General features: G+C 42.7%; 1 protein-coding gene across 4 annotated transcripts in view; it reads left to right on the forward strand.

Annotated features, from left to right (window-relative positions):
* Positions 1-24337, forward strand: part of DOK5 (docking protein 5) — a 96387-nt gene that overhangs the window by 52725 nt on the left and 19325 nt on the right. For 2 of the 4 annotated variants that reach the window (XM_075571589.1, XM_075571587.1), the window contains exons 2-5: positions 2880-2987; positions 17536-17650; positions 20802-20921; positions 22274-22463. In XM_075571589.1, coding sequence (XP_075427704.1) covers positions 2880-2987; positions 17536-17650; positions 20802-20921; positions 22274-22463 — 533 coding nt within the window. The remainder of the gene's footprint in view (positions 1-2879; positions 2988-17535; positions 17651-20801; positions 20922-22273; positions 22464-24337) is intronic. The other 2 variants (XM_075571588.1, XM_075571590.1) reach the window with 2 other exon arrangements.

The following is a 24337-nucleotide window of genomic DNA, read 5'->3' on the forward strand; positions in this document are numbered from 1 at the left end:
ATCCAATCCGTGGATCCAGCAATCCGTTGGCGGTTTCCATCCACGGAATGCGGAATCCGTGGAGTGTATTGGCAATAATAATAAAAAAAAAATATGCGAAACGCGAATCGCCCTTTTTGAGATTGAGCCGCCGAAACCCGCGGACCAAAGGAACCGGCCGATCCGCTGCGGATCCAAATCCGCCCGTCTCTGGTACCGATGGCCTGATCATTTGGAAATTACTGAAATATTCAGTCCTACAGATCTGAATCTCAGATGTTCTGCACTTAGGAATTCTTTTAATACAATTGCAAACATGCTGCAGCCTGTTAATCAATAAATATCTTCTGACCACTTGCTCTCAGATTGCTATTGAATATAGTGGAGATCTCAGAAACTCAGCCTCTTTTTGTATTCTGTAATATCTGGAATATCTGTAAGATCTAGATTGAGTCTTATAACAGGGTGACAATAGGACCCGCTCCCATAGCATATTATCTAGAGATGGGCACATTTCTCGTCAGAATTCAATTAGAAGAAAAAAATAGAATTTTTCACATTTGTCAAATATTTGAGAACTAGGTTTTTTTTTGGGGGGGGGGGGGGGTTTCCAATGTAATTTGAATAATAAAAAATGAAGAGAAAAAAAAGCAGCAAAAGTGCGCAAATTCTATATACAAGAAAAGAAATATTTTGCACCGTAATTAATCTTTTCTAATGTTTCCCGAGGTGAAAAATAAAATAACGAAAATCAAATGTCGACATATTGGCCCGTCTTTAACCTGCACAGAACTACAGAGTGGTTTTAAAGCACTTATTTTTGTTTATAGTTGTGTGTAGACTTATACTTAATAAAGTAATTGTTGTTTTATTCAAGTCTGCTTGGTATCCGCTCATCTCCTCCTTAAAGCTGCAGTTCAGTCTTTTTTTTTTTTTTTTTTTTTTTTTACATTTATTTTTTTACTTCAATAGTTTCATGTGTGCAATCTCTAATTACCTAAAGAACTGTATAGCTGCAGCTCAATTCGTTTTCCATGTATTGAAATTTGGTGACATATTAAAAGCTGGCATTTGTTTATAATCTGCTTGACTGGCAGTGGAAGCTCATGAATATTCATGAGCAATCCTGAACTGACATGTGCTAGAGGGAGGGCAGGGCTGACAAAGGGGTGTGCCAGGGCTTGTGACAGGACATGAAGGGGCAGTGCCTTAGCAAATGGCTGTTAAAATAGAATACAAGAAAATTGGTCTTTCAAAGTTGTATTTTAAAAAACAGAAAATGCTAAAAGTATTTTTTCTTACTACAGAACTGATTTATTAAAAAAACCAAACATGCAGGATATTGACTGAACTGCAGCTTTAAATCCCTCTCCTGCCTTCCCATCAAATTTCAGATCAACTACAAAGTGCTCCTCTTTACCTTTAAGGCTCCCCACTCACTTGCTTCTGCCTACATATCAGCTTTGATCTCTTGCTGTTGACCCTACTCTCTCCTGCACTCTACCCATAACTGTCTCCTCTCCATCCCTTTCGCCTCAACCTCTCTCTCACCTTAAACACTTTTCCCCTCACTGCCCCTTACCTGTGGGACTCCCTCACACTCAGTATACGCAAAGCACCTTCTCTCCCCACCTTCAAAGCAAACGTGAAAGCCCAGCTATTACATGAAGCATCCCGATAGCCTGGACTCGTGGCTACCGTCCCACAGTGTCTCCTGCCAAGCACTGCCATCTACTGCACTTATTCCCTCACCTACAGTACTGTCTGTGCAAGTTTCTCAACATACCATTTAGATTGTAAGCTCTCCGGGGCAGGGATTTCCTTTCCTATTGTCTGACTTTCTTGCGCTTATTGTATTATACTTCTCTGTACAGTATTTTATTGGCAAAGTGCTGAGTACTCTGTGGGCACTTTATACATAAAGATATACACACACACATAGTTCTCAAGTCAGGTTTTGAGACCTAACAGATGCAAAGCTGGCAGTTGAACATCTCTTCCAAGCTCAGTTGGTTCACCAGTCCAATTACTAAGAACCCCAGATAGCAACTGCTTCCTAGCATACTGTATTATACTAAGCCAGCATGGCGTCCTCACATTACACATTCATTATGTAGGCAAGTTGTTAACCAAAACATCACAAAATACGTTTGTTACCTTTTGTAATCATTTCCACTTGCATGTTCAAATTACTCTATGAAGAACAACATCTCAAGCAACTACAGTATGTAGATACATAGTACAAACAATGTTCTAGTGATGGGCAGAAATTGTTCTGTCTATTAATTAACTGGGCGACTCTTGAAATGAATGAAACATTATTTTATCTCATCTTTGATATATATAAAGTGTTGGCAAGTAAGAGTTGGGTGCCATTAATTTCCAAACTTATTATAAAACTCTTGAACCGACATGATTTTCAGATTTTATTTTCCATCTTCTTATGGCTCTGGTGTTTTCTGTTTAAACATTTTTGCAGTTGGATGCCATTGCTCTTGATGGCGCCGCCATTGCAGGAAAGCTATTTCATACATCCACATCAACGATTTTATTACTGGAGCCACACTACTATAATATTCTCTCATGTACTCTAGAGCATTGATCACAATAGAAATTTCCCTAATGGTCATTGGCTGCATCTGGTTAGATACCTGTAGTCACATTTAAATGCAAATTTTGAAGCAGCATACTGAAGGGTATCTGCCTCAAAACACATTTGTATTTGCTTTTTATTTCAGATCTTCTAAGCTACAGTATATGAATCTTGAGTTCTTCCCCTCGTAAATACCATTCAGTTGTTCAACAAGCACTGTGTTAATGGGTTGTGATAAAGCTTTGAAATGACACTTGGGGATGTCCAACCCATTAGAGTTGCCAAGCTTTGTGCTTTGTGCTTCCAGATTTATCAGAGATGTTGGTTAGTATTCAAGAAAGCATCGAGTAAAGGACCGAAGCGGCTAGAGAAATTTTCGGATGAGCGGGCAGCTTACTTTAGATGCTATCATAAGGTAAGATGTCATGTCTATGCAGTGTGATCCGGTCATGTATGCGGTCATAGGAACGGAAAATACGAATGGAAGGGGAGTAAAGCACACACATTGTTAATAAGCCATTTGTATGATTATTAGCTGATGACGGTAAATTGTCCCATGGTGGAGTCAGTTATCAGCATGTTGCTCCTCTCTAGGTATCAAGATTGTGTAAGGAGTATTAGCTTCTATTCTGCCAATTTCCACATCAGTGGCTTTGTATTTAATATTTTTAGAGCCATTCGTGTGCACAAAATAGCACTCATGCCACAACAGCTTATTACATAGTTACATGGTAGATTATTAGTAGTAAATAGTATAGTATAGTAAATAGTTATAGTATTATTGACATCCTACCTTCCGGTGGGTGACTACTAAAAGGAGACTTTTTAGGAAACTCCCATGGGTAGACTAAGGAGATGAGAGTCACTGCTCCACTCAGGACACCGTATCGCCATGCCGGGTGGAATCACAGGCCTGTGGCTTCTATTGCTTTTTATACCGTTTTAGTTCTGGCGTTCTTCCTAGATATTCAAAGCGGTGGCTACTGGTGTCTTCCAATAGGAAGCCACAAATTCTATTCTTCCATGGCACCAAAGCCGATTTGGGTACCAAATGGGAGAAAAAACACCGGCTTCTAGAAGGGTACATATTTTAGGGTACGCAGAGATAAAAACAGAGCTCTTCAGCTCTATAGGAGCTCCCAGTTGGAATTCTTAAAAAACAAACAAAAAAATATTGGGGGAGAAAATGGAGTCGTTGGGGATTAATGCTTTAATGCAACAAAATGATGCTTCATGACATATAGCAGCATCACTATGAGTGTATTGTATTGTATTGTATGTCTTTATTTATATAGCGCCATTAATGTACATAGTGCTTCACAATAGTAATACATGTGGTAATCAAATAAATAACAGAGCATGGGAATAAGTGCTTTAGTCATAAAAGTAACATTAAGGAAGAGGAGTCCCTGCCCCGAGGAGCTTACTGTCTAATTGGTAGGTAGGGAGAACGTAAAGAGACAGTAGGAGGGAGTTCTGGTAAGTGCGTCTGCAGGGGGCCAAGCTTTATGTATCATGTGTTCAGAATATCCACAGTGCTATTCATAAGCTTCTTTAAGCAAGTGTCTCATAAGGTGGGTCTTAAAGGTGGATAGACAGGGTTCTAGTAGGGTACTGAGGGGAAGGGCATTCCAGAGGTGTGGGGCAGTCAGTAAAAAGGGTTTAAGGCGGGAGATGGCTTTAGATACAAAGGGGGTAGAAAGAAGACATCCTTGAGAAGAACGCAAGAGTCTGGATGGTGCATAACGAGAAATTAGGGCTGAGATGTAAGGAGGAGCAGAAGAGTGTAAAGCTTTAAAAGTGAGGAGAAGAATGGAGTGTGAGATGTGGGATTTGATCGGAAGCCAGGAGAGGGATTTCATGAGGGGAGATGCTGAGACAGATGGATTTCCCATTAGGTGATTAATGGGCTTAAGGTGGCAACATTTTGGGGCAGCAGCATTTTGGGGTGCCATACAGAAACCCCACTGATTGCCGGGGGAGAGCATTGTGCCTCTGTAAAGGTTTCTTACCTTTTCCTTTGTGCCATCCGTCCTTCTGCAGCATCGTGGCATCAAATGATGCTGCAACGTCACATGGCGACGTGTTGCCATGATAACGCAACGTCACACGGCATCCCGTTGTCACGAAAACGCGCCGTGACGTTGCGGCGTCATTTGGAGGCCACAATGATGAAGAAGGAGGAGGGCGGCACAATTTTAAATCCGCAGCTGATCACTATGCTCAAATACACGCGTTGCTAGGTTTCACTATATATGAGTGAAATCAGGTGAAGTTCACACTGAAGCTTGATGCACACGTAAAATTGCCGTAATTATTAGTATTCAGCAGTAATTGGAGCATATACACTTTTGGTTTGTAGCAGTCATTACTGCAGCTCTTTATTTTACATTAATTATGATTGGCTTCACAAGAGTGTGCATCAAAACTGCAGTCAATGACCTGCGTTTAATACGAGCTTATTCAACTTTTTGACCCACATGCTGTGGTGTTTGGTGCATGCGGGTGGTTTAGCATTTTCTCCATTAAAATTGATTCATGACACAGAAGATATTCTTGAAGTTCACATAAATTAACATGCTGCCCTTAAAGAGGCAATCCAAGCGGGAATATTTTTTTAATATAGGATTGAAGCAGGGGGTTTCTGGAGGTGAACTCCATTGATTTCAGCTCCGGGAACCCCCTGCTTCTGGAGATAGACCTCCGTAGGGGTTACCACTAGCCTCTCTGCTTGGCTTGCAGGGATCATGCAGTGGCTGCTTTTCAAAGCTCCTACACCCTGCGAGCCAATAGGAAGCCGTGATGTCATCCCTTGCAGCTTCCTATTGGCCCACGTGATTCTGGAGCTTTAAACGTGCAGGAGATATCGGCGCCCCTTACGGAGGTAAGTGTTTCTGGAAGCAGGGGGTCCCCAGAGCTGAAATGAATGGAGGTTCAGCTTAGGACATAAAACCACTCATCTGCTTGGATTTCTCCTTTAACCTTTTAACGTTATTGTTCTCTGTTGGGAGAAGTTGAGCCATACAGCTATGAAGCCACATCCTGATTTGTAGATCATACTCTGTGATCTTGTCACGTTTAATAAAAAAAATCCACACTGCTGTTGGTTGTGGCAAAATATTAATAAGAATAACGTGCCATGTTTCTTATGTACCCGAGCTTCTTCCCCAAATATAACCATCCTCACATTGATGAGGCTCAAAATGTCGAGTAGGGTTACTGGCTTGGCACTTCTGTAACCCAGTAACCCAGGCTGTGCTGAAAAGCTGTGTAAAACAGCAGGCGTAAGATTATAGGGGTCCATGTTAAAATGGATTTGAAGAAAAAGGTAACACTGTGTGCATGTCACTACTCAGAATCCCTGGCTGCAGAGGAAACACTGTATGCTAAGAGATAATGGGGAAAGGCAGGGTTGCAGACCTGTCTGATACACGTGAATGCGCTCACAAGTGATATTCTTTATTTGCCGTCCCCAAATATATAAACTATTAGGAAATAAATGATATCATTATCGATGTCCTCCTCCACCACAGGTATATTTCCAGTTGATAAACAGGGTTGTTTCACTGAAACTGGGCATACTGTGTATTGGTTGATAACAGTGATAAGATACCTTCTGTGTTTTGGGTCTGGAAATAGATTCGGCGTTGCAGTATTTAATATATGCAGAAGACTTAAGGGGTTCCCATATGGTACAACCATTAGGAAATGTACTGAGTCTAAGATACATTATTTCCACTGTTTGTGCAAATGTGAAAGGATTCCAATTACCCAATTATCCAATTACCCATATGATGTTATATATATGATTTATGAGTATTGACCCTATTGTTGTATATTATGTTCCTAGATTCTCTACATATTTTTATGATCTGTTTGTTGCTTTTTATTAGTTGTAACTATAGGAATATCTGTCAAAGTCATATGGGGATTTGATGTTCCAACAACACTTGTCAGAATGTGTTTTCCATTGTGCTGTGTAGCAGATATAAATGCTTATTGCTTATTGCTCTATAACAAATATTTTCTATTAACACATACATATGTGTTTTTAGTTATAGGACATAAGAGAGGGGTGCACAACTCCAGTTCTCAAGCCCCTCCAACAGGACAGGTTTTTAGGATATCCCAGCTTCAGCACAGGTGGCACAATACGAAGCTCAGTCAAAGACTGAGCCTCTGATTGAGCCACGTATGCTGAAGCAGGGACTGATTGAGCCACCTGTGCTGAAGCAGGGATATCCTGAAAACCTAACCTGTTTGGGGGGGGGGCATGAGGACTGGAGTTGAGCACCACTGACATAAGACCCATGATTCTGGTTATTTATTGTAAAGATAAAAGTCTATTAGGCAGTAATAACTACTTTCTTTAATTAGAATTGATATACATAATGGGTTGTGTATTGGTTCCAGTGTAATTGGTTTAAAAGTCCAATTTAAAAAACTTGCGCTTAACATTTACGTATATGGCAGTGTATAAAGGCAATTTCGGAACAAAACTGATTGCCAGGAAAGCCACTTTAAAAAAAAAATATTTTAGCATTACAATATTGAGGTTCCTCAGCTTGTAATTTGGGGAGCGTGAGCAGCAGAAGGGAGGTAGGAATGTACGAGATACAAGTAACGTTCTTGGGATCTTATCCTGCTTCACTGTTGAGATTTGTTCTTTTTGAAATAGTGTTACAAAAATCTGTCAGGTCAAACAATTAGCAAGTGTCTTATAATTAATACAATGGCAAAAAAAAAGAACAAAGCAACCATTTATCTGGGTTGATACCTTGGAAGAGATTCTTCCCAATACCTGAAACATGGAAGGAGAATAGAACTCATTTGTATTTGGTTATTTATATATATAGTTTAGTTGCTCATCATCGATTCTTATACGGTACTCTTTAGCATTTTAATATCTATTTACATGTTCTATCCTTCTTAAAGTTTCCTACATACCGTGAGTGAGCTAAAATATATTTAAAAAATAGCTTGCTTTTATTTTGCTAAAAGGATTATGATGTTACCGAGATGAATAAATTGTTACCGAGACGAGTGATAGGAAAATCTTTAGCTGACATTCAAATTTTCCGCGAATATGGCTTTTCTTCACAGCCATAGATATTGGGTTTAAAAAGCGAAATTCTCCTACCTTTTTGTGACTCTTATTAACATAAATCATATCTCGGGCAGCTCAGGTGGGCTCTTTTTGGGAGCACAGTTAATCTCCCCATGTGTTTGAAGGTTGGTTTGCAGTTTTACAGTATGTTACACAGTTACACAGTTACATAGTTACAAAGTAGATGAGGTTGAAAAAGACCTATGTCCATCAAGTTCAACCTATGCTAAATTTAGATGACAGATACTTTATCCTATATCCGTACTTACAGTATATTGATCAAGAGGAAGACAAACAAAAACCACAGTGTTATATCATCCAATGATATCTCATAAGGGGAAAAATAAATTCCTTCCTGACTCCAAAAATTGGCAATCAGATTACTCCCTGGATCAACATCCTTCCCATGTTTACTTATTAGGTATATCCATGTATACCTTTCCTGTCTAACCTTTTTTTGAACAAATCTATTGTATCTGCCATCACAGTCTCCATGGGTAATGAATCCCACATTGTAACTGCCCTTACTGTAAAGATGTTGACTAATTCCATTGAAGGGAGCTCTAATAATGCACCCTCACAGCAATTTAGAACGTGGACACTGAAGCATCTAAAGAACCCTTTTTGATGAACATTTAATAAAATATGCAATTTTAATCACTCTTCCTGTTTAAAAGATATAGGGGCCTATTCTCGTAGCTCCGGTGTGTCAATCTTCTTCTACAGAGCCCTTTCCTATGGGATTTGGCATGCTTTTCTATTCTGTAAGCACTTCTCGCATGTCCAATCCGTGTCTAAAAGGCTTTTTTAGAAGCGGTTTCACTCGGTTTCTGCCAATCCAATCGGTTTAACAAAAAAAAACCCATCAAATGCAATTCTCATAGCTCCTTTATGCAAACTGCTTCCAAAAACTCATATTATTTTTACATCACATCAAGGCTGGCGAGATTGGCATTGTGACAGCAAGAGCTTGAAAATGGGGTTGGCTGAGAGAGCGAAACCCATGAGCCAGGCCGGGGATGGAGTTAGCGCCTCGGGTCATTCCGCTTCTAAAGCCCATACAATCCGGGCGTTTTGGCCGTTAAACCACGTGGCTTGTCCCTTTTTGTAGCCGTGGTTTAGTAGAAGCGGTTTGCAACAGAGATTAGGGGTTTTATTCTCACATTTAAATTGAGCTAAATCCGAGCATGCCAAACCGTGCCATTTGGCACTGACATCTTCGGAGCTACTTGAGTAGGTCCCACAGTATGGTACGTATACTGACATTGTATGCATCTACCACCCTTATAGTTACCTTGCGGGGGCTTTGGCAGCAAACCAGTTAATTTCTCTGGCGTCTGTATACTTCTGACCACCATAGCTCTAATGCTTCTACTCCGCATATCTATAAGTCGGGGATATTGGTCTATGCCTTTTCTGTTTTTCTTGTACCATATGCCAATTTTTTTTTTTAATGTCCCTTCTTTATGAAACCACTAATACTCAAAAATGGTACTAAAATTGAACCTTTAAATCATTTGTGACCTAACTTTGGTCTATTAAGTAAAAAGCTTATTTGAACCACAGATTCAACTGCCTTTCTGGGATAAACGCTATTAAAAACTGTTGGTTCACCTGATGCATCTGTCCCTGCATCCTCAGTATCACTGATTCTACATAAACACGAACGTTGTCCAGAAGGTGATGTCTGGTTTAAAGGTTCAGTCAAAGTGGCATTTTTGTTGTTATTTTTCTGTAACGGGTTTGAAGCAAGGGGTCTTGAGAGCTGAACCATGTTTATTTCCGCTCCGGGGACCCCCTGCTTCCTGAGATACTTACTTCCTGTAGGTGGCGCCTGTATCTCTCTCAAGTTTAAATGTCCTGCTCACTTTGACCAATAGGAAGCCGCATGGAGTGACATTGCAATAAAAAACTGCTGTTTTGACTGCTCTTAAAACCAGAAATCCAGGTTTCCCCACTATTTTTTTTCTTTAAAGCGTGTGGCAATGTAACGTTCCACATTATTACCTAGGCAGGCAATCGTTTGGTGCTCCTGTTTTAAATATATCAACATCCTGCCTGAAGCCGTAACGAGATGGTCCCCTTTCAGTTTCAATCAATCCTTCAGTTAGTGGAACTCAGCAGCTACAAAGTATCTGGATATTACTAAGGTAACATTATCTATTATTACAGTTTGCAGCTCAAACTGCTGGGAACATTGGCAACAAATAATCACAAACAGGAAAGTGTTACAGAGATCTTGCACTGCTGGGGAGGTGGGCTAAATCCTGCTATAGAAATCAAAGGAGGCTCTGTATATTAAAGCTAATAAAAAATGGCATTAAGAGTTGAATTTAAAAAAAAAACAGTCACTATTGTCTAATAGATTTATTGTCAGAACTGATTTATTAATATTTATTTATTGTCAGAACTGATTTATTTAAAAAAAAGCTAAGATTTCACATTTTGTTGCTTTAACCATTCATACAAGTAACAGAAATGTTATGAATGATACAAAAAGCACTGTCTGAAACCACTCTAAACACACCAATTTCATACTGTTGCCAAATAATGATAGTAGTTACAGATAATTGTTGCATTGATGTCACAGTGGCAGATGTAACTTTGTCACAAACAGGAGTATTACAGCAAATTTTACAGTGTGACAGGTCATAAAACACCTGGTTAATGGCATAGAAAACATATTCTGAGGTCACATGGGAGAAGACTCAGATTATGGGGGAATTCACAAAACATTGTTAAAGCGGGTTACATACAGTAACATAACATAACGTTACCTAAATCAGGAAGCAATGTCCTATTCACTAAGCTGCTTGTATGCAACAATAACAGCCGTAATTTAACTCATTAGCATACAACTTAACGTCACATGAACGATGTGTTATTTTACATAACATACGGTACCATATCCAAGCCTTCGTGTTACTCCTATTTAGAAATAGGTATTTTTCAGGAGGGGAGACTGGGAGGAGGGGGAGGAGAGGGAGGGGAGGGGGGAGAGGGAATTACCGCTAATAATGTTAGTGTTGTGCAGACTTCAGAGAAAAAAAAGGTAGGAAACACGGCAAACTGTGCTATTTTTTGCAAACTTGTTCATGTGGAGCAGGGGGGGAAAGCGGCAGGGGTTGCCCCCAAAATGTGTACAGTAACGTGACCAATGTGTAGTGCAGTTTATTTGTGATACATCTCATTATAATCTGTGCACCATGTAACTCCCCCCCCCCCCAACTCCTCCTACTGACTCTCCTCAAGGTGCAAGCTGGGGCAGGGACGCAGAATGTGATACATCTCATTATAATCTGTGCACCGTGTAACTCCCCCCCAACTCCTCCCACTGACTCTCCCCAAGGTGCAAGCTGGGGCAGAGACACAGAATGTGATACATCTCATTATAATCTGTGCTCCATGTAACTCCCCCCAACTCCTCCTACTGACTCTCCCCAAGGTGCAAGCTGGGGCAGAGACACAGAATGTGATACATCTCATTGTAACCTGTGCACCATGTAACTCCCCCCCTCAACTCCTCCTATTGACACTATCCACTATCCATTTGCATATGGTGCAAAGACCTTACTATCCTGACGCAAAATGAAAATGCCACAATTTGCCTTGATACATAATTCCATTCTCCGACTTCAGAGGGAAGTGCCTGGTGGAAAGAGTGGGGAAGTTTGTATCCAGGGGAACAAATAGCTTAGATAATGTAATGATGGGGGGGGGGGAGGTTGCTTTGAAGTTGCCTAGTAAGTGAAATCTGCACTTAGCCTGCAGCCTCTACATGGCACCCTTTTTCACACTATCTATTCATTTAATTTAGTTCCACAAGAGAACAAAAAACAATTAAAAGGCAGACCGCAGAAGAGATCCGAAGATTGCCTTTTACTGATCTGTCCGATTTTCACTTGGTAAACATCAATAAATTATCGTCTGCAAATTACAGCATGCACATCCAAGGAAGAAGGTCAGAATTAGACTTGGGTTTTTTTCGTTAAATGTCTTTTGATTTGGCAAAGGCACCAAAAGCAGAGTCACTGGATCATTATTAAATGATGCTAACGGTACTGGATTGGAAATCTGGACCTTATCCCTGTGGTCTTAACCCCTGTGCGGCACAATAGGCAGCACATTGCTGTGCACTAGGCAGACACATAGCTGGCAGCTAACACAGCAGTGGTATAATGATCTAGGCTGGTCCTTTTCTTACTCCAGGCTGGAGTCGTCCAGTGGGTAAGGATAGATAAAGCCCATAGAATGTGTGCGTATTAATCGTATTGTTTAAAAAGCAATAGCCCCCAATGCACGCACTCTAGCACTGAGCTTCCTTGACAGTAGGAGAGAGAGAGAGAGAGAGAGAGAGAGAGAGAGAGAGAGAGAGAGAGAGAGAGAGAGAGAGAGAGAGAGAGAGAGAGAGAGAGAGAGAGAGAGAGAGAGAGAGAGAGAGAGAGAGAGAGAGAGAGAGAGAGAGAGAGAGAGAGAGAGAGAGAGAGAGAGAGAGAGAGAGAGAGACTCCAAATCATCCATGACCACTCCAAATCATCGTGACGATAGTGCAATTACCGTATGGTATGATGTGGATTACACGTATTTCCTTTTGGTTTCCCATCCTGGCTAGGTAACACCGGTGTTTCCTCCATTTGTGCCGCTCCTTTTTCTGCCTTTGTGTCCTGTCTGTGACATCACAGCATGATGAGGAGAAGCAACCTCCCTACGCGTTCTGCGGCTTCCTCAGGGGTATAGCTTGGTGGTAATGCCACTGTTATCGAATACCAGGTGTCGGCTGCTTTGTGACCTAGGACAAGTCAATTTATCTCAAAGGGGCCTCAGGCAAAAAAATTAGACTGTAAGCTCTTAGGGGCAGGTACTCATTGGCCCATGTGTATCAAGGCAAACGTGGCGCACACCTGGGGCAAAAATATGCACCACATATTTAACAAAACAAATCCCATTGAAAGCAACCGGATGTACTCTTTAATGCATATTCTAGACTCTAGAGCAATGTTTTTACCACAGACTTCAACCACTTTTGCTTTGATACATAACCCCTGATTGTGCATGCAAATGTCAGCGTACAGCGCTGTATATATTGTTAGTTCCACATACGAAAACCATTTTTGTTACTCTGTTACACTAATGCTGTGATACTGTATTGAGAAGACTGCCCGCTCGGTGTAAATTACTGGTACTGGAGGTGGTGCTATCAGGGAACAAATTGAGGACTATTCATTTATTTACAAAGGTCCCCCAGGGATGCGCTGTACCTCACAGAGTGATATAAATAAAATAGAACTTTTATTGGATATAACAAAATATTGTATCAAGGAGAGGACAGAACTATATAAAATAAGTATTAAATCATTAATAAGCTGTGACTGTGTAACCGCAGAGAGGACGACAATAGCTGCAAAAAAGGTCACTGAGCGTGCAGAGGTCTGGACTAGAATAACGTGTCCGTGAATGTAACTAAAGTGGTGTACATACGTGCAAAGAACCAACATATATACAAGGTGAGTAGAGATAATGAAAATGACCTTAAGGGTCAAGTGACTGTAGGATCCCTCAGGAACAGTGTGGTTTAGTGACATACTTTATTGAAATAATAATGGGCAGACCGCAGTGCCCACTGTTAGCTGGCTGCTCCACATTCAACATATACTGATTGGTTAGACCTGAAGGATGCCTCTATAATCACTAGGCTAGGAGCTTGTAGTGATCATCATAATGGTATGTCCTGTATACTGTATAAACAAGTACACTTCTGCTAGTCACCAGTGTCGGCGTCTCACTGCATATGTGAGCACACTTGGACGCAATCAGACAACTATTGTGCATAGCTAAAGGATTAAGCTAGTATTGATATTTGGTATATTAAATCAAATTGCAGCATTTTCTATTATGCCAGCGTCTCTTAGATGCGAGTGTTGGTCCGCAAGTGATGTTGCGGCGTCTGATGTCACTGAAAACCTGAAGCGCATTAAATTAATCAGAACTTCTTCAATTGAATGTGGTGTAGCCAGGTAACAGTGGACACTGATATACATGTGGTCTGCCCATTATTATTGAAGTGAAACTTCTTTTGGAGTAAATTGTCTTCATGGTGACGAAAGTGACGTCACTGCTGGCAGCTCGGCACGCATGCGCAGAGGCCTCCCACGCTTGGTGCTCATGATTAGAGGCCTCCCGTGCTCATCGAGCCTCCGCAGAGGCCTCCTGCACATGGCACGCATCCGCACTGGCCTCCTGCGCTTAGCGCGCACGCGTAGAGACTTCAAGTGTTTGGCGCGCATGCGTAGAGAACTCCAGTGCTCGACGCACATGGAGCGCATGCATAGAGGCCTCCTGTGCTCGGTACACACAGTGCGCAAGCGCAGAGGACTCCACAACAGCAGCATAGAGCGACACACAGGCTGACAGACACACAAACAGACACACACAGAGACACATACACAGAGACACACACACCCACAAGGAAATCACAGTTAGTATAAATATAAGTGCAAATAGCTAAAACAGGGTGTGTGTGCCGAGCACTGGGGGACCCTAGTAAATAAAGACACATGCTGTGCACAGACCAGCAAATGGGTTTAACAAAAGCAGGACAGATTTGTTACATTGTTGTATAGAGACGACAACCTTATTGGAAAAGTAAAATGCACTGACCAAGAAGGGAAACTTAGGCCGTATCCATGATGTTTTCGCATGCGCGAGAGAGACGCGCGACTAATCTAATTAGGGTAATGTGATCATGTATGGTGCGTGCGCACATGTGCACATGACCATTGGCCGGAGAGCTGATTGCAGAGATAAACTTTTTTGTCTTTGCAGCGCGATGGCCGGGTCATATGAGCGGTTCTCCCAATGAGGGCGAGCCAGCTCTGTGACATCACAGCCCCCGAAATGCCTCTGACATGCCTCCCTGTTGCGTCTACCTACAGGACAAGAATCGCCTCAGTTACATGCGAGCGTGACATCAAGGTGCTCAGTTGCGCGCACAAGCAGCATGGACGCTGGTGGTGTCTAACTCCAGGTCTCAAGAGCTACCAACAGGTCAAGTTTTCAGGATATCCCTGTTTCAGCACAGGTGGCTCAATCAGTCTCAGTTCCAGTCTTTGACTGAGCCACTAATTGAGCTACCTGTGCTGAAGCAAGGGTTATCTTGAAAACCTGACCTATTAGCAGCTCGAGGACTTGAGTTGGCCACCCCCCGGTATAAGGTTCCACAACATTTGAAAAATAAGCAAGTATGTGCCACACTACCTGCTGCCATATTGTTTTCGATATCCAGAATAATACTGTTTTCACATCTGTCCCAGGCACCAATCAATATCTGCTTTTGTTCCTTTCACAAGGGTTACTGTGCTCCTCTCCAGTTGAGGTAGAGCTTGGCACCTTGTTACTTGCAATGAACAACAATTCTTTGTACACACGGGAAGCTATTCATTCAGCTCCTTATTACGTGTGCGGTCATTGTTCACACTGCATGTAGGACAAGTATATAAAAGGTGGACATACAATAGGGACTCTCGTGGTTTTTATGCACTTATTCCTGTTTTCCCTTTCGCGTGTGTCAGTGAGTGCTTCCATGTGCGTTTATCGGAGTAGCCAAGGAAAGGGTGGCTCAGTGCAATGGTGTTGCCACAAATCAATATGCCGTGAAGCCGCCGTCCCCCTGCTTGGAAAGATTTCAGCTCCATTCCTTTGATATTGGGATGTTTCATAAGGGTGGCCAACTCCAGTCCTCAAGGTAGGGTTCGGCACAGGTGGCTCAATCAGTCCCTGCTTCAGCACAGGTGGCTCAATCAGTCAAAGACGGAGCCACTGTTTGAGCCACCTGTGCTGAAGCAGGGATATCCTGAAAATCTCAGCTGTCGGTAGCTCTTGAGGACTGGAGTTGGCTACCCCTGAAATAGAGTGTATACAAGGTCATGTCTGCAGCTACAGTATAGCAGTTTTCTCTCTGCCAGGTCTGGGATGCTGTTCACCATCTATACCCAAGAGATCAGTGTTTGATGTAAGAAACGTGTATTCATTTCATGCCAGCACAAGAGAACATTGTAACAACTTATGTTATAATGTTACAACCTTATGTCGTAGGAGTGCATGCTAAAAGCACGGAAGGCTGTCAGACTCCTAAGGGCTTCATTATTAACCTTCGATAAGCGCATTCCTGGGCAAAAAAATCGCCATATTCATTAACCCTAATTGCATGTCCAAGCTCTGTGAAAATTGTCATTTTGTATGTCATTTGGTTCCAGCTATGCTGTGCCGTGTGCTATACAAATAAGGCAAAGATATTAATGTACATATTCATGGGCTACTCATTAAGCTGCGAGTTTGAAGATCGCCCCCAGAAAGTCACAAGCAGAAATGTCACCTCCCTCAGGTGGGAGGAATATGGAAGGAGAATGATTAAAGGCCCATACACTTACATACCTCTCTCCCCCTCTCTCAATTTTGCCTACCTAAGAGGTTGAGATTTCCAAATGTCAGATTTTGGCCGAGTGCTGCAGAAAGTCAGTTGAAAATAGCATGCAAATAAGATGTGAAACGGTGCATTTTTAAGCATGGACCATTCTTATAAATAGGATTTTTATCGGGTCAAATTGCATGCCATTTCCAGCTGATTTTGTATTGACTGTATCACAGTTTAATGAAGAGGAGGCCGAGACTGAGTGCTTTGACTTCTTGGTATTGTATAAGGAAAAATATTTGTAATGGAACAATAGACGGTGCCATTACTATTATATTGTGTCTGCATAATGCATCAACCATACTGTACGTGTGACACAGTCACTGAGAGCAGCACATTTGAAATACAGGGTACTAATGAATGAGGCAAAACATTGCTCAGATGGCTGGATATAAACTGGAGTAGGCAAAAGTCAGGATCATTTCTACATCATTGACAAATGGGTTCATTTAACTTGTTGACGTTGTGCAGAGCTATGTATCAGGCAGACACTATTACTGACTTAGTCATAAAATGTGACTGTTGTGTTTATCAGTTTTGTAGTCTCATGCAACTTTCATTATTCTTACACTGTAACAATTTAATGATTTGATCGCATGGCTATTCATAGGGACAATGAGCCTCCTATGGGTAGTTAAGATAGATATGATTTCTGCTGTCAGTCTGTCCTGAGCATGCTTTACCTGGGACCAGAGACGGGCGAATTTGGATCCGCTGCGGATCGGCCGGTTCTTTTGGTCCATTGATTTCCGCGGATCAATCTCAAAAAACAATAAACAGAAAAAGCAATAGGGAGAGCATAGTGAGATGCAGGAGGAGAGACTTCCCAGGTATTGGATGATAGGAAGAGTGCAAATGATCAGAGCGTTCTCACAGGTGCAGAGCTGCTGTTGTAGTGCAGAGTCCAGCTGTTCTTGTACTCTTCACCTCCAATTCTAACTCCAGTGTTAACTCCAGTGACACTTAAGATGTTACACAGCCATGTAAACATACGTGTTATACCTAGACAGCTACTCCATCCTGTCACAGGGAGCCTCGCAGTATATGTTGTTACATTTTCGGAATCTGACACTGAACAGGTCATGCAGATCGGAGCGATGTTAACTGCACGAGTGTAATGTATTAAACAAATCCTGCTTTCCCTTTAAATTTGAACTAGCACGTCTTTTCGAGTGGAGTGAACTGTACAGCACCTTTAAATACACTCCCCCCCAACCCCCACCCCCCCCTGGTTCTTTCTATTAACTGCACGCCCTTGAATCCTGCAATTGCTTCCACTGTTTGTGCTAGAATTACATTTGCTGGGTTATTCAATCCATTCCTTCCCTTCGCTGTGTTAATAATAAAAAAAAAACCCACCCAATTGTCTTCTTCTTTGTTCTTTTCTAGGTCACAGAACTCAATAACGTGAAGAATGTGTTACGACTTCCCAAAACCACCAAGAAACACGCAGTGGGCGTTTTCTTCACCGATGATACCTCAAAAACGTTTGCTTGTGAATCAGGTACGTTGACCTCGCTGTGTGTTAAAGACAGAAAGGTTTAATGGATGGCGGGAGAAGCAGCCTTGTTGTTAAGATAGAACTGCAAGTGTTGGCATAGATTGGCCCTTTTTTTCAATACGCTGTCAAGCTGCTTCCCTGCTTGGCAGAAGATTTGGGCCCCATTCCTTTGAAAGGAGCTGAAATCTTCTCCAGCACGTGTTCCCAGCATGCTGCCTCTTCCTTTCCTCACCCTATAAATGGTGCTGTGTGGAAGGAGAGGGCCTCGGAAGAAGGGAAGGATGAAGTAGTGCTGGTGTGTCAGCCTGAGCTGAGTCTTACTACCATTCATCAGGTTATTGATGGGTGGTGCTTGGGAGGTCAGGAGAAGGTGGTCCGTAGTCCTGTCCCGCTGCGGGGGGGAGGGAGGTTGTGCAGGTTAGCACCATTGAGAAGACACCTCAACATGGCTGTGTGTGCTGCTGCTCGAGGTTGTCTACAGGTCCCTGGGTACTGCCTGTCACCCCCTCCCTCTTGCCCCTCTCTTTCATAGGAAGTCATCATTAAGACAATAGCTGCTGCAGCCCTTCCCAAGGCCAACTCGACCCGGTCCCATGGAACACCCCCCCCCCCTCTGCAATGGCACATCCCCCCTCTTCCTTTCCCCCTGCCTTTTCACTCTCCCCACTCCCTTGCATAGCAAGTCACCCCTCTCCTCCTCTCGGCCCCTCTCCCTGTGGCTAATTCATTCCCACAGCGCTAATTCTTCCTGGACCATGACAAACTATAATTGACTACCCATGCTCACAGCATATTGAATAAAGCCCATTGAGTGTTGAAGGGCAATAAATCACGGCGGAGTGGTGGCATTAATATATAAAATGCTGCCATCAAGACTGCACCGTTCCTCAAATATTTCCACCAAGGCTCCCAGTTGTTTAACCTTTCCCAGAAATACCCAGGAAAGTGCAATTCACAGTGGCTTTATTTCGTGCCTTGGAGACACCAGCCTACAAATGGATCAAAAGAGACGTCCTTACTGTGCGCGAGTGGTACGCTTTTAGGTTACAAAAAAATAATAATAATAATGATACTCAAATCTTGAAGCTCATGCAGCAAACATAATGCTGGTTTCAGATAAGTTGGCATGTCACTTTGAATTGTATTTAGTTGAATGAGCCACAAGGTGCCTTGAGGCTTGGCACCACATAGTAATGTGGCCTTTTATCTCCCTTTAGCCGATGTACAAATAGAAGTCATTTCCTAGCAGTTATTACATTCGAGAACATGATTTGAGGCATATTGCCAGCTTCCAAGGACCTTTTGGCAAGTCGCTTTTTAATCAGGCAGGAATACAGTACGCTCGATTTTAAGCTCTTCAGAACAGGGCTAAGAACGAATTCTGGGTAAATATGTTGTTGTCAGCTGAAGGAAGGCGAGTCGGATCTGAAGATGTTTCTCAGAGTGGATTTTGTTTTTCTTTAAGCACAGCACACAATTAGGATACTTACAGTAGGGGCCTGTTCTAGAAGCCGTCATAAAAAGAAATCGCCGGGCCGTTTACGCTGCCAGTTTTTTGAGCGTTGCTCTATCACGGTATTCAGAAAGCCTCGATTACCTGTGATAGCAAAATCTCCAAAATTGGCGAGTAGCCGGCGATGTGATGATCGTCTCTCTCAAAAAGCCTCACCCGGCGATTTCTTTCAGCTGCAGAGAGAGCTGAACAGAGAGAGCCGCCTCTCCCTGCGCATATCTCACCAGCGATCGAAATATGTTAATACAAATTGTAATACAAGTGAAGATGAGCAGGGGGGCCTCCAGACAGAACCGTGTTGCTTTCAGGTCCGTGGACCCCCTGCTTCTCGAGATACAGGCCCCATTATGGGGTGCCGGTATCTCCTATGCATATAAATGTCTGGTGCCACGTGACCGTGGGAATTAAATGCACGGGGAAACCAGCACCCCATAACAGGGCCTGTATCTGTGGAAGCAGGAGGTCCCTGGGCCTCAAATCAACGCGGTTCTGCTCCGGAGACCCCTGCTCCTCTACACTAGTAATACAATTTATATTAAAACAGCTTCATTACCTTAGTGGCTAGGCGCTAAGGCAATGAAGGGGTTAAACCTCAATAGCCTGTTTCTTGGGGCAGAGGGGGTAGATGAAGGGGGTAGTAGTCCCACGGTGGGTGGTTAGGCCTGCCTGGTAGGTTGTGGGAGGAGTTAACCCCTTCACTACCATAGCAGTGGGAACCGCTATGGTAATTAAGGGGTTAACCAGTCCTGCTACCCTCCCGAAGGCCTAAACATCCATCCTTGGGGCTATTACCCCCTTCATCCAATCCCTCTACTCCCAAGAAACAAAAATAAACACAACAACCATACTACCCACCTCCTCTACCCCCAACAACCCCCCAAACACATACAGTACAGTAATGGGCAAAATTACTATTATCCACTTATGGATAATAGTGCATTTGCCCATTATAAAATCAAACATTAGGCAGCCAGCATAAATAAAGTAAATAAAACGATCAACTTACCCCCTGCCATCATGAAGGGCGTCCTCGTCAGCCTACTCCAGGTCCATATCCTCCGATGCCAGCAAGAATACAAGAACAAATACAATCTGTGCTTCTGTGGGTTAATGTGTAGGGGCTGGGTGGTATTATTTCTGTGGGTTAGTATGTAGGGGCTGGGTGGTCTTATTTCTGTGGGTTAGTATGTAGGGGCTGGGTTGTCGTGTTTCTGTGGCGTAGTATGTAGGATTTGGGTGGTCTTGTTTCTGTGGGTTAGTATGTAGAGGCTGGATGGCCGTGTCTCTGTGGGTTAGTATGTAACTTGGTGCTGTTCCTCGCAAGTTTCATGCAGCTGCGTGTGTCTATGTTTCCTTTATTAGACATCTTACTCGTCTTCAAACTAACCCCATTCTGCATTAAAATATTAACCCATAACTTGCTGGTTCATGATTGCACATTACTCAGCCTCTCTCTTATGGTGGTCTCTTATGGTGGTTTGACAATCCAAAGTCCTAACATGAGCTTAGGGAAGGTATCACTAAATTCTGCTATGTTCAGCACTTTGTACACTGAGAGCATTCTATAGTCAAACAAATAAGTTATTATTACACATCTGAAACGAATGAATCTACATAAAGATTTTCTGGGTGTTTGTACAGAGCTTGAGGCTGACGAATGGTGCAAGGTGATGCACACGGAGTGCCTGGGGACACGAATTAATGACATCAGTCTCGGAGAGCCAGATCTGCTGGCCACTGGTGTAGAAAGAGAACAGAATGGTACGTATTCGTATATATATAAATATATAGTGTAACAAGGGTAATGTGTAGGTGAACAAGCGACCTGTATCACTGTTTGCCTTCTCACTCTACACAGCGTTGCCCTATTGATACGACGACACATTCGATGCTTGCTGCTGCAGGATATATTTATGTTTGAATTTGAGCATAAAAGTACAAACAGGTGGTGATCAACAGAGATGCGTGAAACTGCCCCAAAGACATCCACAACATTTTAAGATTTTCTTTTTTTCATATACCAAATTTGACATTTTGGCAAGCCTCGAAGAGCTAATAATGTCGCAATTTGGCAAGCTTTCAGCGCAATATCGCCAAACAGTGAGCGAAACATGGTGTGTGCCATATTTATGGTGTCAGCATTAAGCAAATCTAGGGATTTGAGAGAATTTGGCACATGAGCATATTCCACAAAATTGTAATGCGCGTCAACTTCCTGCGGATTTCTTGCAAACTAATTTTCGGATTTTTTGCACGACTCAAAAAGGGCGATTCCTGCAGTGGTTCGCAGTCTCGTCGAAAAGTTTTGGGCATCTCCAGTGATCAATATGCATGTTTGTTCATGTAAAAATAATGAAGTTAAAAAAATGACGTGAACAAAGGCACGTACAACATAAATAATTCAAGTGTGAGGATGGTGCATTATATGATATGGGATGTGTTATTGTGAACATTTGTCAAATAGTACAGGATATATATATATATATATATATATATATATATATATATATGTAATATATATATATACTAGTTGATTAGAAATGCCTCCCTCTCCTCCATATGTGATGAGTATTGCTCAGAAAGCTTTACATTGGTTGTGGTGAAGACCTGAACTTTAGGGACTTCCATTCTCCACTGTAGTTATTCTGATTAACTTTAAGGGTCTTAGTCAATATCCGCCAAAGTAGGCAAATAGGCTGTTTTTTGCTGTAATCGCCCATTACTTGGGGACTTTCGACTGAGAAGTGCCCAATCGACCTCTTCGGTGGTATAGAATAAACCCCTAATTGTGCTAATCATCAGCCACCGAGCGCTAATAAGCCCTTAATTGTGCTAATCATCAGCCACCTAGCGCTAAGTGTTAACTGTTTAAGTGTTACGGTTTGTGGATTTAAATAATAGTGATTTGTAGAGTTTGTATTAGATACAATAAACTTTTCATTGGATATAATAAACATCTCTACAATGCCGAATCCATTTGGCATTTTATCCTAGATGAGAACACTATATGCCACAGTAAATATAATGTTTTTCTGTCATGCTGTGTTTATCTCTTCTTTTCTTCACTGCTTCGGTTATAAAGATTTAAGACTAACATTCTGTTTTTCTCCCAGAGAGATTCAATGTGTATTTGATGCCATCCCCTAATTTAGATGTCCACGGGGAATGTACCCTGCAGATAACATTTGAGAATATCTGTCTTTGGGACATCCAGAATACTAGAATGAAGCTGGTCTCTTGGCCATTAAGTTCACTTCGGAGGTATGGGCGGGACCCATCATGGTTTACCTTCGAAGCTGGCAGGTGTGTATAAGAACGAAGAGGAGATTTGACAAAGTTTGGTCCCTAGTCCATTTCCTGTGAATATATTGTTCCATGTGTCGGGAAGCATCTAGCCCCATTGTAATTAATGGAAATAACAGCTTCTCCGGAATAGGGAAGATACCGGCATTTACACAAAATAATTATTAAGTAGGGGGGTTGGGGTTGACTTTCTCTTACTCTTTTTAACGTCTGAAAAATAAACTCCGCACTGAATTAATCAGAATGTGGGAAATAGTGAATAAAAACACTTGTTGATAGTGGGGCTTAGAATATTAAATAGCATACTCTGGGGATTTGGTGGGAGACTGGGTGTCCAGGAGCCTCGTGTCCCTCAAGGGCTTCATCTGTGTCTCTCAACCACTGGTCTCCTAGCAGCCTGCTCTCCTCTCTCCCCAGTGCTGAGGGGGCGGAGAAGTTGCAGGGGTGAAATGTAGCATCTCCTCTCCCTTCCATCAACTTCTTAATGAAAATGCTCTCATATATACAGTACTGCCCGCTCATCTCTGGTGCTGATAAATACAGTACTGCCCACTCCTCTTCTGCGCTGATAAATACAATACTGCCCGCTCCTCTCCTGCGCTGATAAATACTGTACTGCCCGCTCTTCTCCTGCACTGATACATACATGTCCGCTCCTCTCCTGCGCTGATAAATACAGTACTGCCCACTCCTCTCCTGTGCTGCTAAATACAGTACTGCCCGCTCCTCTCCTGCGCTAATACAGCACAACCCGCTCCACTCCTGCGCAGATAAATACAGTACTGCCCGCTCCTCTCCTGCGCTGCTAAATACAGTACTGCCCGCTCCTCTCCTGCGCTGATAAATACAGTACTGCCCGCTCCTCTCCTGCGCTGATAAATACAGTACTGCCCACTCCTCTCCTGCGCTGATAAATACAGTACTGCCCGCTCCTCTCCTGCGCTGATAAATACAGTACTGCCCGCTCATCTCCTGCGCTGATAAATACATTACTGCCCGCTGCTCTCCTGCGCTAATACAGTACAACCCGCTCTTCTCCTGCGCTGATAAATAAATTACTGCCCGCGCCTCTCCTGTGCTGATAAATACAGTACTGCCTGCTCCTCTCCTGCGCTGATAAATACAGTACTGCCCACTCCTCTCCTGTGCTGATAAATACAGTATTGCCTGCTCATCTCCTGCGCTGATCACTTTTTCCCAGTATAAAAATAGGAGCTGAGCAGGATTCATGAGTGTCCCTCTATTAAGAAGCTTGCAACATCCCTCCTGTCTGTGCACTATATATATATATATATATATATATATATATATATATATATATATATATATATATATATAACTGTATGCTCATCTGCATGTCTAAGGCAGGTCTGCAACCCCGCCCTTCACCATTATCACCCAGCACACAGCACTTCCACTGCAGCAAGGGATTCTGGGAAATGACATGCAAATGAGCACGCAGTGCCACTTTTTGCTTCAAAAACAATTTTTAACATGGTTCCCTATAGGCTTAAGCTTGCTGCATGGTCACAGCTTTGAGTACAGCCAGGGTTAAGGTGCATACCCAGAAAACCACCCACAGACAGCTTTTTTTTTTTGTAGCCCGGGCGGTGAAAAAAAGTGATCCACCTCTGAATCCGTGCTCATGGTCAAAGACCAGGTGCGCTCCACATGTGACAGTCTTCTCCGGAGAGTAGGCTAGTCCGGTTCCATGACGTCTTCCTCCGAGGAGTCCGACGTCCTTCTCGTTCCCTCCTAGTGCAGCAGGCGCCGCAGGAGGGTCCAAGTCTTTAGGGTTTTAAGCTTACGCCTACTAACCCACCGCAGTCTTTTCCCGAAGGAGGGGTGACCACCGACCAGCACTTAGTCTTCTC

The sequence above is a fragment of the Ascaphus truei genome, chromosome 15, assembly GCF_040206685.1.
Source record: "Ascaphus truei isolate aAscTru1 chromosome 15, aAscTru1.hap1, whole genome shotgun sequence".
In the NCBI taxonomy this organism is placed as follows: Eukaryota; Metazoa; Chordata; class Amphibia; order Anura; family Ascaphidae; genus Ascaphus; species Ascaphus truei.